A 15,826-nucleotide genomic window follows, 5' to 3' on the forward strand; every position below is an offset into this window, starting at 1 on the left:
ATGGGGAGTTATGGGGTGACATGGCTCCCACAATATTTCTTAAATCACGCATAACTCTTTGTTGTCTCCACCACTTCCTGAAACCAATAGTCCGTTAGAACTCTATCGTAATAACGTATCCAATGCATTATCCCATTAGAGTTTATAACTACGTTTCAAGGGGGTGAGTGTAGTTATCGATACCACATAGACCTTAAAGTTATTTAAGCATACCTCAGGGGTGTCGGTGTAATTTACCCTATTTTTTTTCTTGGTGGGTCAACAGTGCCCCTTGCAATTACCGCCCCTGAGCACATTAATCCACACTCAAGCAGGCGAGCTTACACACTAACTAATTAATGTTTAATTTAGAGCGTCTCTGACTAATTATATATATAATATTGTTTTCGAAAATTAGGGTTTGTGAAAATAAATTAATTAAAAGTACTGCACCTAAATTTCCAAGTACATGGTCTATAAATAGCAGCAAAACAAATACTACATCGTACCAAACAACTATCTCTCTCTTTGCTTTTATATATACTTCTTCCAGTTATAACAAGAAATAATGTATCCATTGAATATTACATCAGCTGTTCCGACCTCACCACCAAACATTAATATTAATCGATGTCGTATATCAGATGCTCGTCGATCCGTCACGTATCATCCATCTGTTTGGGGAAACCATTTTCTCAGATACACTTCTCATGTAATTAATTACCCTAATTATTTTTCAGAACTTGTTATTGCGTTACTTATTTCGGTCGTCGTTTCTAATTAACTGTCGTTTTTAGAGATTTTTTTACCTTTTTTTTTTCCTTATTTTCTGTCACTTTATAATTCCAGTACTATTGATATGCATTAGCTAGTAGCTTAATTATATTATTATTCTTTTCTTCATATATGTTGCCAGTAATTAATTCTGTAATTAATTATTAATTATATGCAGGAAATATCTGTTCCGGAAAAGGAAGAGCTCGAAAGACAGAAAGAAACGGTGAGGAATTTGCTGACGGCAGCACAAATGGAAGATGATTCATTAGTTCATAAATTGCAACTCATTGATGCAATCCAACGGCTAGGAGTGGCTTATCATTTCGAAGATGAAATCGAAAAATCACTACGACGCATGTACGATAGCGGCGAAGACAACACTAATAATAACGATCTCCATTTTGTTGCTCTTCGCTTTCGTTTGCTTAGACAACAAGGTCACTATGTGCCATGTGGTGAGATTTTAAAATTAAATTAATATTGTTTTAGACTATATATAATGACATAATATTAATTAGTGTGATAAATCTCTGACCATGCATGGTTAATAATTGATTATCTGTTCGTTAATTAATTAACAGATGTGTTCAACAAATTCATCGACGAAGAAGGGGATTTCAAGGAGTCAATAACAGCAAATAATGTGCAAGGGGTTTTAAGCTTATACGAGGCGGCTCATCTTGGAATAGGCGGTGAGGATATTCTCGACAAAGCGATCTCGTTTTGCACGTCTTTTCTCGAGTCGTATTTGGTCGATCAAAAGAACAATAATATTTATCTTGCTAAACAAGTTAGTGAGGCTTTGGATAACCCAATTCACAAAAGCGTGATTAGATTGGGAGCCATGAAATTCATTTCAATTTACCAAGAAAACGAATCCCACGATAAAAAACACTACTGAATTTTGCGAAATTGGACTTCAACATAATACAAAAGATACATCAGAAAGAGCTCGGCGTTCTTACTAGGTACGTACGTAGTTGATTAGCATGCCAATGTAACAACAAATTAATTATTATTATTACACTATGTATAGTGTAATTTAATTAATTAATTTGATTGAAATGATTGTAGGTGGTGGAAGGAATTAGACTTTGCAAATAAGTTACCATTTGCAAGAGATAGAATGGTGGAATGCTATTTCTGGATCTTAGCAGTCTACTTCGAGCCGAAATACAATGTTGCAAGAACAATACTAACCAAAATAATTGCTTTGGCTTCGATTGCTGACGATATTTACGATGTCCACGGAACCCTAGACGAACTCGAGCTTTTCACCGATTTCATCCAAAGGTAAATCAGATCAATTAAATTTGCATCTCAAAAAACTTATTTTATAAGAATAATAATCTAATTAACTATTAGCAAATAATTAGATATTATTTGATTTTTCTTCCCGATTATTTTTTTGTTTTTTATATATATTTTTGATGTATGATTTCTAGTTGGGATGTTAGTGCATTGGAGCAATTGCCTCAGTATATGAGAATATATTCCACAGCACTCTTAGATGTTTATGATGAGATTGAAGATGAAATGACAAAAATAGGCACATCATACCGTCTCCATTATGCTAAAGAAGAGGTAATAATCTTGATCGATACCGAACATATAGCTACAATATATAATTGAATATTTCGGGGGGAAACGATTAACCATGAAATTTGCTACATGCAGATGAAAAAACTGATGAGGGCATATTTGGAAGAAGCGAAATGGTGTTACAGTAATTACACGCCAAGTACGATGGAAGAGTACATGAAGGTGTCACTCGTAAGCGCTGGATATATGATGGCGTCTACGCTATCGTTGGTTGGTATGGACGAAAATACAGTCACAAATGAACACTTTGATTGGATCACATCTGAACCGTTGATCGTACGAGCATCAAGCACCGTCGCCAGATTAATGGACGACATCGTAGGATACGAGGTAATATAATGTATAGTGTAATTATAATTCACTAATTAAAATTTAATGTTTGGAATTATAAATATTTGAATTGTAGTAATTTAATTTTGAATGATATTTTTTTTGTACAAAAAGTGTGAAGAGAAAATATCAGCAGTGGATTGTTACATGAAGGAAAACGGTTGCTCGAAAACGGAAGCTATTGCGGAGCTTGGAAAGCAAGTGAAGACAGCAAGGAAGGATATAAATAAAGAGTGCATTAGTACTACGGCCTCCGATCTCCCAATCGTTTTGCGTGTTCTTAATCTCACTCGTCTGATCCATCTTCTCTACAGTGACGAAGATGGATATACCAACTCCAAAACTAAGACGAAAGAGATTATAAAAAGTGTACTCGTTGAGCCTCTTTCGATTAATTGAATGTGTGCGTAATTTGCTTATTACTGATTAAATTGTGTTGTTTTTTTCTGCATAATTAATTTCCGGGAGGTATTAGCATTTAGCACAGACCTCCCTTGTGTAATGTTTAATTGCTGGAAAAGTCCTCATTTAAATATATTATCAATTATTCCGTTTGTATCATTTTATTTATTTCGTCTGCTGTCCCTGCAGAAATAAGTGCGTTGATTTTAAGGAAATGACTATGCTATGCTCATTAAAATAAAACATAAAACAAAATAAAAAAACAAACTATCTTCCACGTGTCCTTATCCGTCCCAATCTACATCTCTTTTCCGCCACCCACCATGGTCGTCTACACTCACAAATTCGAAGAATTTGGTAGCCATGTAAACCTATAAGGCTATAACCGGAGAGGACACCGGAAAAATGTGAAAATTTGAACTTTTTTGGTGGATTTTTTTTTTTCCTGAAAATTATCGAGGAGGGCAGATATTTTCAGGGATTTTCGATGGTTGTTGTTGGGTTTTGCGGAAGAAAAACGAGCTTGAAGCTTAGAACTTTTTCCACTATTTTTTTGGATCCAAGATCTAGAGAGAAGAATGAGTTTAAATGTGCTCTACAATCCTATCATCTGAATCGTCTTTATCCGCTGCCGGAGGTTTGCCCTTCCTCTTTATTCAGCCGTTTGTCTAAATGGGAAAATTGCACTTTATTCCCCTATCTTAAGGGCGAAGATGATTTTTTGAAACTTGAAGGGACTGAATTAAAAATGTTGAAAACTTCATTCTAGGGCTTAATTATTATCGAAATTAATAATTTAAAGGGTATTTAGGTCTTATCACTTCAATAACCGAACCCCGGTCGCATATTATGCGAGTAGGCAAACTCGTAGAGGCTTTATTGACTTTGATTAAATTTCATAGGGATTCATGCTAATTATTTCAAAAACAAAAAACAACACAATTTAATCAGTCTTAAGCAAATTACACACACATTCAATTAATTGTAAAAGGCTCAACGAGTACACTTTTTATAATCTCTTTCGTCTTAGTTTTGGAGTTGGTATATCCATCTTCGCCACTGTAGAGAAGATCGATCAGACGAGTGAGATTAAGAACACGCAAAACGATTGGGAGATCGGAGGCCGTAGTACTAATGCATTCTTTGTTTATATCCTTCCTTGCTTTCTTCACTCGCTTTCCAAGCTCCGCAATAGTTTCCGCTTCCGAGCAACCATTTTCGTTCATATAACAATCCACTGCTGATATTTTCTCTTCACACTATTTTTATATATAAAAAAAAACAGTTGATCAAAAGTACTAAAATCAAATTATTAATTCCAAGATCAATTAATTAATTAATTAATTACCCCGTATCCTACGATGTCGTCCATTAATCTGGCGACGGTGCATGCTGCTCGTACGATCAACGGTTCAGATGTGATCCAATCAAAGTGTTCCTTTGTGACTGTATTTTCTTCCATACCAACCAACGACAGCGTAGACGCCATCATATATCCGGAGCTTACGACTGCCACCTTCATATACTCTTCCATTGTACTTGGCATATAATTACTGTAACACCATTTTGCTTCTTCCAAATATGCCCTCATCAGTTTTTTCATCTGCATGCATATTGCATTTTTAATTGTTTTTCCTGAAATATTCAATTATATATTGTAGCTATCTATATGTTCAGTATTGATCATCAAGATTATTACCTCTTGTTTTGCATAATGGAGACGATATGATGTGTCTATTTTTGTCATTTCATCTTCAATTTCATCATAAACATCTAAGAGGGCTCTGGAATATATTCTCATATACTGAGGCAATTGCTCCAATGCACTAACATCCCAACTGGAAATCATATATATAAAATAATAATTATGATAAATATATCATCAAAAAAATATTTTTTTTGGGAAGAAAAATCAAATAATATCTAATTATTTGCTAATATTAATTAGATTATTATTCTTATAAACCAAGTTTTTTGAGATGCAAAGTTTAATTGATCTGATTTACCTTTGGATGAAATCGGTGAAAAGCTCGAGTTCGTCTAGGGTTCCGTGGACATCGTAAATGTCGTCAGCCACCGAAGCCAAAGCAATTATTTTGGTTAGTATTGTTCTTGCAACATTGTATTTCGGCTCGAAGTAGACTGCTAATGTCCAAAAATAGCATTCCACCATTCTATCTCTTGCAAATGGCAATTTATTTGCAAAATCTAAATCCTTCCACCACCTACAATCATTTAAATCTTTAATTTAATCTGCATTTATTAATCTAAATGCAAATTAATTGATTAAATTACACTATACAACGTACCTCGTAAGATCGCCGACCTCTTTCTGATGTATCTTTTGTACGATGTTGAAGTCCAATTTCGCGAATTGCAATAGCGTTTTATTGTGGGATTCGTTTTCTTGGTAAATAGAAATGAATTTCCTGGCTCCCAATCTAATCACGCTTTTGTGAATTGGGATATCCAAAGCCTCACTAACTTGTTTAGCAAGATAAATATTAATATTGTTCTTATGATCGACCAGATACGACTCGAGAAAAGACGTGCAAAACGAGATCGCTTTGTCGAGAATATCCCCACCGTTTATTCCAAGATGAGCCGCCTCGTATAAACTCAAAATTGCTTCGATGTTATTTGCTATTGACTCCTTGAAATTCCCATCTCCATCCATGAATTTGTTGAACACATCTGTTAATTAGTTATTAAAATGGATAAAGTTAATTAGTTAATCAATAAACTATATATGTATATATATTATGATGATTTAATTGAGAGAAGTTTCACTTAAATAATATAATTAATGCATGAGTGTAATTAATTAGTTAAAATCTCACCGCATGGTACGTAGTAGCCTTGTTGTCTAAGCAAACGAAAGCGAAGAGCAACAAAATGGAGATTATCATTGTTGTCTTCGCCAACGTATTCGTAAGTCTCGTATATGTAACGCAACGTTTTTTCGATTTCATCTTCAAAATGATAAGCCACTCCTAGTCGTTGGATTGCATCAATGAGTTGCAACTTTTTATGAGGTGATGATGAATCATCTTGGATTTGTGACACCAACAAATTCCTCACCGTTGCTTTCTGGCTTTCGAGATCTTCATTTTCAGCCACAGATATTTCCTGCACAAATAATTAAGATTAATTAACATGTATGTAACACAAATCACCAAAATTAATAGATTAACATAGTTAACTTATAATGAAATCTCAAATTAAATTAAATTAATTAATTATACCGTGACATAAGAAGTATATTGAAGAAAATGATATCCCCAAACAGATGGATGATAAGTCACGGATCGACGACGAGCATCCTCCAAACACGCATTGCTCGGTGAAATCGGAACAGCTGACGATAATTGAGACATTTGCATATATATTTTAATTACACTTGAACTAGCTAGCTAGGAAAATATATATTAATAATTGTATTATTGTTTATAATTATTTGATTGTATTAATTTGAAGCAATATGGTGTAGGTATTTATATATACCTATCTGCACACACATTTGAAAAGCAAAATAATCAATCATGCATGGCAGAATAATATAATGCCACACGAGTAAAATATTTGAAACAATGTTCAACACATTGATGGATGTTTAACGTTAACGGGGCATATGATATATCAGACAAATAGGCTGTGGTCCTCCCCCAGATTTTTTTTATAAATTATTAATATTGAGTTTTATTTTTATTTTTTTTCTAAATTTTTTTTTCGACATACTATTAATGTTATTTGATTAATTTAATCAAATATTTATTTCGTAAATTTTTTATAAGATGATATCAAGCATGCATGTTTAAAAAATCATGCAACAATATTTTGTTAACATTATTAGTCGATAGAATATTTTTGTCTATTATAAATATAATGTTCGAAAATTTATATGTTTTACATCATTAAATTAACAAACATATATAATTCAATTGAATATTTATATGTGATGATCTGTCGAAATGAGTAGGGTCATTTTATATATATATGTCAAGTCCATGTCATAAAAGCCGTGTTAGATTTGGATCATGGAATTACTAAAACATGTTTGGCAACGTAAAACGTTTGGAACATTGAAAGTGACGGAATATTCTCTTGGACAAATTAATAATCACATTTTCTTACAAACAAATTAAACCTAAATACGAGTCACGTGATCTCACTTTCAGGCGAGAACTCTCTGACGCTCAAGTCAGAAATCGTGAAAAGAGAAACTAAGAGCTTGTGAGAACTCAAAGAATATAATATTACGTATCTTGATTAATGAGCTTTGTAATAATTATAGGAGGAGATTAAAGAATTATATTAGAATTAAAAATCGAGGAACTAGCTAGTAATCGGACCCTAACAGTTGTGACTATATATATATATATATATATATATATATATATATATATATATATATATATATATATATATATATATATATCTATTTAAATTACGTTACTTCGTTTACTATCTTAGCAAATAAAATTGTTATGTTAAAGACCACGCGAATTTTAAACTTGTGAGAACTGAGAGAGTATTTATTATTATTTTTATTGAAAAAAATTAAGGGGCTTAATTCTTGTTTGGACCTAACCAGCATAATAGGCCCATTATAAAGATGACAAATAATGGGATCTGGCCCAATACCATATTAACATATGATCTTGGTCCTAAATTGAAAATAAATAAATATACCGCATTTTTTAATCAGCAATCTTCAAAATATATTTTAATTATTGTAACAGGTTTGAAATTCACCTTGTATTATATATTCATGGAAATCATTCCCTAATTTGTTTTGTCACACACAAATTTTAACATTAAAAAATGAAAATTATTTAAACTCACCCTATATTAGAATCCTAAACTCGCCCCTCTTGAAACAAATTATTGTTGTCACTAAATATAAGTTTTTTTAATTTACATAATTTCGGTGTATATTCGACCACCAATAATGAAATTATGGCTTTGCCGCTGATCTCACGGGTAGTTCATTAGACTTATATTTAGGTAATTTTGCTACTTAGTGATTTCAAATCCTTAACTTATATTCAAATAAATCATCACGGTCGTTTGCAATAAACTTAAGAGACGCTACATCTGGTCGTTTTTTACCATAGGTTTATATAAATAAACACTAAGCACATATACATATAGGAGTGTGTGTTATACTATATGTAAACCACATCTACAAAATCGTTTGACGTACATCTCCTTTTCAATGAGTTTGTTTTTTGTAAATCGTTATCCAAATTTTAGATTCAATATCTAATTTTTCCTTTTCTCTAATTAATCCCATGTACAAAGGTATTTCCCATATTGCCACGTAGGCACTTGCTAGCCACCATAAGTATCAAACTGAACCTCTTTTAGAACCTTCATATATTCCTAGGAATATTACTTCCATTGTATTATAAATATAATATCTTCTCAAACAATATTTGCTTTATCCCAAATAGCAATCTCGACATCCAAACAAGACAGAAGAACAACGGCTGGATTTCATCCACGTGTCACTTTACCATCGATAGAGTCCAATGATTAAAATATACCCATTTTAAATAACCAACAGTCATTTTCCAGCTCAGCTCCTACTTATACATATAAAGCGATAAACGCTATTTTATTTTATTCTCCCAAAATTCCTCTATACCAAAAACGAACCGGAAAATGTCGAAAAACTCAAAGAATCCCGAATCATTGGTTCCCTTCGAACCGGACCTCCGTTCGCCGCTGCTAGTACCGGCGGTGGCGGAGGAGAAAGATTCTATGGAGAGGCTATGCATAGACGACATGCTGAAGAAATACTGCGGCGAGTTCGGGTGGTGGCAGCTGCGGCACTTCGTGCTGACGAACATGGCGTGGGCGCTCGAGGCGTTCCACACCATGGTCGTCATATTCGCCGACCGTGAACCGTCGTGGCGGTGCACGGCAGGCGGCGCCGCCGCCGGAGGCTGCTCGCCCGAGGCGAAGAGCGTGTGCGGGATGGAACCCGGTTCGTGGGAGTGGGCCGGCGGCCGAGGAAGCTCGACGGTGGCGGAGTTTGGATTGATTTGTTCGGAGAAATACAAGGTGGGGTTGGTGCAGGCCTTGTTTTTCGGCGGCTGCATGATAGGTCAGTTTTTTTTTTCTCTTATCCTCTCTCTCTCTCTCTAGAATCTAGGATTACCGATCGATGAATATGTCGTTAATTACTTTAAAACTCGTAATTAAGAACTTTAATTAATTATCACTAATATAAATGTTTTTTTAATATATATAATTTAGGATAATGTTTTTAATTTATTAATATTTCAGTATATAAAATTAATCAAACTATAGATATGTATGCACATACACGTGTCTATCCAAGTTCAATTGTTTTTTTGTAATTAATGGGGTGATGATTGTCGAGTTAATTGACACGTACCTTGTGGGAATTTTTAATGATTATTTGCATGATTATTGGAAATTGACCTGTCAGGACTATATTAATATTCTGAAAGTTTTTTAATTCAAACTCCAAAAGATAACGAGGCATAAATTGTAGTAGCATTAGCTTTTAAAACAAAATTTATTGACAACAATAAAATGAATCAAATCCCAAAATAAATTTTATAATATACTATTGGGCAATGATCAAAAAAAATATCTCTTATTTGCGTAATTACAATTATACTTCAGCTACGTATTTTTTTTTAACGAAAAAACTCTTCAATCGCCTAAAATTGAACGTGAAAGACATTACATAACTGAATCGGTATTTTTGTTATTTAATTTGTCTTATATTATAAGATTAACGTGCCACTGATAACATCACAAAAGATAATCAAGAACTGCCTGGCCGGATTTCTTGACTACTTTTTCATCATCTTCCCAATTTTATCCATTTATATTTTGCTTTCTCTAACAAAATTTCTGTTATTGCCTTCACTTTTTCTGTTTTCAACTATTTTGTTTATGGTAAATTACATCCACACTCCTGAGGTATGCTTAAATAACTTTAAGATCCCTGAGGTATCGATAATTACACTCACTCCCTTGAAACGTAGTTATAAACTCTAATTGGATAATGCATTGGATATGTTATTACGATAGAGTTCTAACGGATTATTGGTTTCAGGAAGTGGTGGAGAACAACAAAGAGTTACGAGTGATTTAAGAAATATTGGGGGAACCATGTCACTACATAACTCTCCATAACTCTATGTTACCTCCACCACTAGCTAAAAGTAATAGTCCATTAGAACCCTATCGGAATAATGCATCCAATGCATTATCTCGTTAGAGTTTCTAACTACATTTCAGGGGTGAGTGTAATTATCGATTCCACAGAGACCTTAAAGTTATTTAAGCGTACCTCGAGGGTGTGGGTGTAATTTAAATTTTTTTTAAAATTGTTCTACTTTTGTGTATTGAATGAATATAAAATAAAATTAGATGGTGCAACTTTTAATTAACTAGATAGTGCAACTAATTATCCATTAATACAAATCATAATTATTTAAATAATTAAAAATATTTGTTGGTATATGTAATTTGTTTTATAAGGTGCTGGAGTATTCGGCCACCTTTCAGATTCAAAACTGGGAAGGAAAGGCTCTCTAATAGTAGTATGCCTCTTGAACGCCATTTTCGGATGTCTGACGTCACTCTCTCCAGACTACTGGATCTACGCCCTCCTCCGCCTCCTCACCGGTTTCAGCACCGGCGGCGTCGGCCTCTGCGCCTTCGTCCTCGCCACCGAGCCCGTCGGACCATCCAAGCGCGGCGTCGCCGGAATGTCCACTTTCTACTTCTTCTCCGGCGGCATCGCCGCCCTCTCCGGCATAGCCTATTTATTCCGATCATGGCGGTCGCTGTATCTCGCCACCTCCATTCCGTCGATCCTCTTCCTTTTCTTCGTCCTCATTCCTTTCGTCTCCGAGTCACCCAGGTGGTACCTCATCAGGGGCAAAACGGGACTCGCCATGCAAACCATGCGCAGTATCGCCGAATTGAACGGAAACTTTCTCCCCGACGACGGCGTAACCCTCGCCATCGACGAGGACGCGAACGGGAAAACCGGAAACGAATCGGAGGAGGAGGAAGAAATCGCCGGTGGATCTATTCTGGACGTGCTCCGTTCGCCGTTGACGCGGATCCGTCTTCTACTCGCGGTTTCTATCAATTTCTTCTGCTCGATTGTCTACTACGGGCTGAGTTTAAACGTGGTGAATCTCGGCACGAATATCTACCTGAGCGTTTTCCTCAACGCGGTGGGGGAGATGCCGGCGTTTCTTTTAACGGCGATCTTACTCGACAGGTACGGACGGAAGCCGTTAGCCATCGGGACGCAGTGGTTCAGCGGGGGGTTTTGCTTGGTCGGAGGTTTGATAAAGGCGTTCGGAGTTGGGAAAACGGCGAGAATGGTATGTAGTGTAATGGGGATATTTGGGATGGCGGGGACTTACAATTTGCTGTTTATTTACACGGTGGAGCTTTTTCCGACGGTGGTGAGGAACGCGGCGTTGGGGTGCGCGACTCAGGCGGCGCAGATGGGGGCGATTCTGGCGCCGGTGGTGGTGGTTTTAGGGGAGAGGGTTCCGTTTCTGGTTTTTGGGGTGTGTGGGATTGTCGGAGGTGTGTTGGCGTTTTTTCTGCCGGAGACTTTGAATAGGCCGTTGTATGATACCATGGCCGGAATTGAGGAGGGAGAAGGCGATGCTTGAACTCGAGTTGACTTAGATGTTACACCTGGCTATTTACGTTACATTTGGTGGATTTCAACTGTCGATCGATATATAATCACACACTCGTGTATATGTCTGCGCTGAGTGAATGGTTATTTAATGACATCTAGATTTGAAATCCATTTAGGCTAGTAAATAACTAGATGTAGTATCAGACTTTCGTTTATGTGACATGTTAACAGTTGGGTTCTTGATTCTTGTATTTAATTGTTCTTTTGATTTTAAAAACGAAAAATGTATTATTAATGTGTTTAATTAGCTGTTTATTGACCAAAAAATAAATAAATAAATTAGTGGTAAATTCTTACCACATTTTCTTTTTAAGTGAAAGAGGTTTCAACTTTCAAGTGTTCTTAATAATTTAGACTTTTGAGAGAGAACATTTCATTATCAGATTAAAGAAACGAAATTTCGATACATTGTACATTGGTCATTGAATAGGAATTTTTACATTAAAAAAAAAATATTGGAAAAAAAAAACCTGCACATACACACATCATTAGAAATACAGGAGGATCCCAATGAAAGAGAAACTAAGTTAGAAATGCTGTACAAATTCCTTGTTCCAGGTACGAAGACAATTTCTTTTGTGGTATATGTGCATAACTGCAAACTGCCTGGAAACGCGTCAAAACATAAACGGCATCGGAGCGAATGGCGGCATGATGAGTTGCGTTCGTCTGAAAATAAACAAATCCATGATTTTATTCCACAAAATATATCATACTCGAAATTACAAAATCAATTATTATAAGGGATGTGATAGATGTCTTTAGAGCTTTAATAATACCGTTCATGCACAAATTTGTCATACGGCATCCAATCTAGCTGACTCAAGTTGGATTACAATATTAACTCACTGAATTACAATTTTTGCATTTCGAATATTACCAAAATCAAATTAAAAATTAGAGATCGTGTTGTTAATTACCTGACAGGATAGTTATCTAGGGAACGAGCTCTCCGCGGCACGGAGGAGGAAACCTTCCCCTTGAGGCTTCTCCGCCATCTCTCCGCCGGCCGTTCCCCGTTATTGATGATCCTCTCAGCCACCAACACATTATCTTCCGAAATCGACGACAGAGATGGCCGCCATTCACGGCGGCGGCCGCCCCTCCACCGCCCTGATCTCCTACGCCCTACGCGGCGGCGATTTTCCGGCGCTGGTACGAGCAATCTCTTCTCCTCCTTCCCCGCCGAGAATGAGCCGCAGCACGAGATGAATTCAAAGAAAAACTTCATATTAATTATTATTTTTACATTGACACACACACACACAAAGAAGAGAGAAGAGATAAAATTGAGCTTCTAAATAGCTAATTGTTATTTCTCTTCTTTTCGTGTGTGCATTTCGATGTTTTGATCGGAGATCGGATTGGTTATCTTCTGCAAACTCGTATCTAGAGATTTTATTTATTTATTTATTTATTTAGATAAATAGGGTGGGCCAGGGTTGTCGCTATCTTGAACAAGGTGATTCATGCGCCACCAAATCATGCTCTCAGTTTTAGTGGTGGAGGGAGAAATAATTTGATATTAATTTTTGGTCAAACATAAGATTAGCCAAATATTTATTGGATCGTTCAATAAATAATTTCTCAGATAAGTAAATTTAGAGCATACAAATATTGGGACTAGATAACATTTTATAATATCGAATTATTTAATTAATCATAACTAACCAAAAGAAATATTATTTGAGTGATTTAAGACAATTACTCATTTTCTTTTAGTATATTATGCACAAGGGTATTGTAGATATTACACTCGATGAAATACACCAGATAATTTTGCGTAAGCATATCTATTCTTCCTAATTTTTTGGGCTGACACACGAAGATGATTGAAATATTTATCACTAAAGATCAAAAGGGCAAATATGTCAACCACCATCTCGTACTCCTTGGTGGTTTATGCACTAATTGTAAAGATCAATGACTAAACCATGTTTATGACCTAATTAATCTCACTAGCACAAGAATATAAGTTATGAAGATCAACATATAATGGTGAAAGGTAAGTTCATGTCATGAAGCAGTTCATTATGAATACAGCAAGAATATCCAAATATCAACCTAATCATCACACTCTAGTTTATCTATAATTTGATAACAAAAACACATATAATTCGAAAATAAATAATAGCTTGGCTCAAAGAATTGCATCTTTATTACGTGGGATTTGAATCACCATTGACCCTGAGGAGATCCGTTGTTTATAGGCGGAAGAGGAGCTCTCGGTCTTGCGTATTCCGCAAAAATAACCCAACCGTCCAAAAACTACAAAACAAATTATGCAACATAATAATAATATTAAACAACAAAAAAGAAATACAATGCTAATTTAGACGACCAAATCAATCACAAGAGTAAATATATGGAAGGGCATCGTTTGTGGTCACCAAACAAAAGGTGAAAGTCGAAAATCGGAAATGATAGCCGAGACTCAAGATAATCAAATAAATGGCCAACTACTTCGTAAACCCACTCTCTCGAATTGGTACCAAAACGTAAGTATTTTTAGTGATTTTAATTATTTGTCTAAAACATAGTTCTAACTTCTAACAGCAAGAAGCATATATTATTAAAAAAAAAAAAAAAAAAGTTGGTAAAATATAAAGCTGACCTGGCCATCCATGCCTTTGATCCCTTCAGCAGCTTCATCTATAGTCGGATATCTAACAAAACCGAAACCCTTTGAGTAGCCAGATGCACGATCAGTCACCACTCTAGCTGCGAAAAAGAAAATCGACGTCAACCAATTTCACTCATTTTTATTTTCTTTCTTTTATTTCAAAATCTCAAATTACAGTCCCAAATGTTAACAAGAAAAGGAAAGAGAAAATACCGTCGACCACAGCACCAAATTTAGCAAAGGCATCACGGAGCCCTTCTGTTGTAGTACGCTTGCTAAGCCCTAAACACCATACCAAACAAATCTTACGACGGCGACCGAAATAAACGAACATTATTTAGAATAGCAACGGATAAAAATGCATCCAACACACGAATTGCAGAAAATCTCATCAATATTGTAATGGCTACCATTAACACTAACAGCAGAAAAATGCGAGTAGAACACTCTTCCATGTTACACACCCACCAGTAAATTAAAAATTGCAATTTGACATTAAAAATAAAAATAAAATAAATAAATTAACATTCCGCCGTAGCACCCAAAGTCATATAAAAACATTATGAACTTAGGTTTCAGAGGCGAATCATTCATTTACCATAGAGATTAGTATCTGATTAGGACTTAATTGTGTTTAGAGATCATAGAAATTACCGGAGACGAAGAGATTGGTGGAGGGTTCGGCGGGAGGAGGCTTCTCAACTTTAGCCTGGGGCTGATTGAAGGGGAAGTTCGAAAAAGATGAATACAGAGCCCTAAGTCCGATCTGAGATGTGGCGGTCGCCGCCGCTCTAGTCGCCGCCGTTCTCATCGCCATTTTCTGGGGTTTAGCTTTTATGCGTCAATGGGGGCAGGGTTTAAGAGAGATTTCCTTCAGAAATTGGAAATGTTGCATTTTTCGCAAGAAATTGGCTATAATAATAGTACCGACAACTATATGGGCTTTAATTAGCCCATAGTAGATCGGCCCATGCGTCATTAAGATTAATGGGCTTCCGTCTGAAGGTAGATTCGAAGTTGTTATTCCCACAAAACATTTCCGACGTGCACTTGCCGTGGTGTTTCGGTTTTCGAAACGTGGAAACGCGTGTGTGTGGAAGTTTTCTTGCATTGTAGATTCCGTCTCTATTTTATTTTTTAATTTACCATACTGGGCTTGAGTTTTCTGTTGAGCTGAGTTTGAACTCGTTTCTAGTTGTTCACCCTCATCGGGCTGAGTTTTACGAAAAATGCTGAACATGTTTCTTTTTCTCCAACCACCCCACCCAGCTACAAATTGTCTTACATGTTCACTTATATGGTGTCAAATTTAACAGAATTTTTTAGATTTCGCGGGATGTTCTCTAGTTTATACTCGTTTTGTGCAAAGATGCAGTTTTTGATGCACCACCATC

At 35.7% G+C, this 15,826-nt stretch overlaps 3 protein-coding genes and 1 pseudogene across 4 annotated transcripts; 2 read left to right on the forward strand and 2 right to left on the reverse strand.

Moving 5' to 3' along the window:
• Positions 1-495: 495 nt before the first annotated feature.
• On the forward strand, positions 496-3,093 carry LOC105948712 (germacrene-D synthase-like; annotated as a pseudogene). The gene is made up of 7 exons (XR_016029073.1): positions 496-691; positions 932-1,211; positions 1,338-1,724; positions 1,831-2,049; positions 2,202-2,340; positions 2,434-2,688; positions 2,803-3,093. The product of XR_016029073.1 is annotated as a germacrene-D synthase-like (transcript).
• An 894-nt stretch (positions 3,094-3,987) lies between these two features.
• LOC148766106 (germacrene-D synthase-like) lies at positions 3,988-6,551 on the reverse strand. Its single transcript, XM_088811747.1, has 7 exons — positions 6,336-6,551; positions 5,931-6,219; positions 5,400-5,784; positions 5,097-5,315; positions 4,790-4,928; positions 4,439-4,693; positions 3,988-4,349 (listed from the first exon to the last, which is right to left on the reverse strand). The coding sequence occupies exons 1-7, from the start codon at positions 6,471-6,473 to the stop codon at positions 4,065-4,067; spliced, it is 1,710 nt and encodes a 569-aa protein (XP_088667873.1). The 5' UTR covers positions 6,474-6,551; the 3' UTR covers positions 3,988-4,064.
• A 1,726-nt stretch (positions 6,552-8,277) lies between these two features.
• Positions 8,278-12,122, forward strand: OCT4 (organic cation/carnitine transporter4). The gene is made up of 2 exons (XM_012972017.2): positions 8,278-9,202; positions 10,618-12,122. The coding sequence occupies exons 1-2, from the start codon at positions 8,758-8,760 to the stop codon at positions 11,775-11,777; spliced, it is 1,605 nt and encodes a 534-aa protein (XP_012827471.2). The 5' UTR covers positions 8,278-8,757; the 3' UTR covers positions 11,778-12,122.
• Positions 12,123-13,781: 1,659 nt separating this feature from the next.
• On the reverse strand, positions 13,782-15,333 carry LOC105948792 (RNA-binding (RRM/RBD/RNP motifs) family protein). Its single transcript, XM_012972019.2, has 4 exons — positions 15,087-15,333; positions 14,646-14,714; positions 14,424-14,530; positions 13,782-14,077 (listed from the first exon to the last, which is right to left on the reverse strand). The coding sequence occupies exons 1-4, from the start codon at positions 15,247-15,249 to the stop codon at positions 13,985-13,987; spliced, it is 432 nt and encodes a 143-aa protein (XP_012827473.2). The 5' UTR covers positions 15,250-15,333; the 3' UTR covers positions 13,782-13,984.
• Between the last annotated feature and the right edge of the window lie 493 nt (positions 15,334-15,826).

The sequence above is a fragment of the Erythranthe guttata genome, chromosome 13 (genome assembly GCF_056151865.1).
Source record: "Erythranthe guttata isolate IM_541 chromosome 13, IM_541, whole genome shotgun sequence".
Taxonomy (NCBI): domain Eukaryota; kingdom Viridiplantae; phylum Streptophyta; class Magnoliopsida; order Lamiales; family Phrymaceae; genus Erythranthe; species Erythranthe guttata.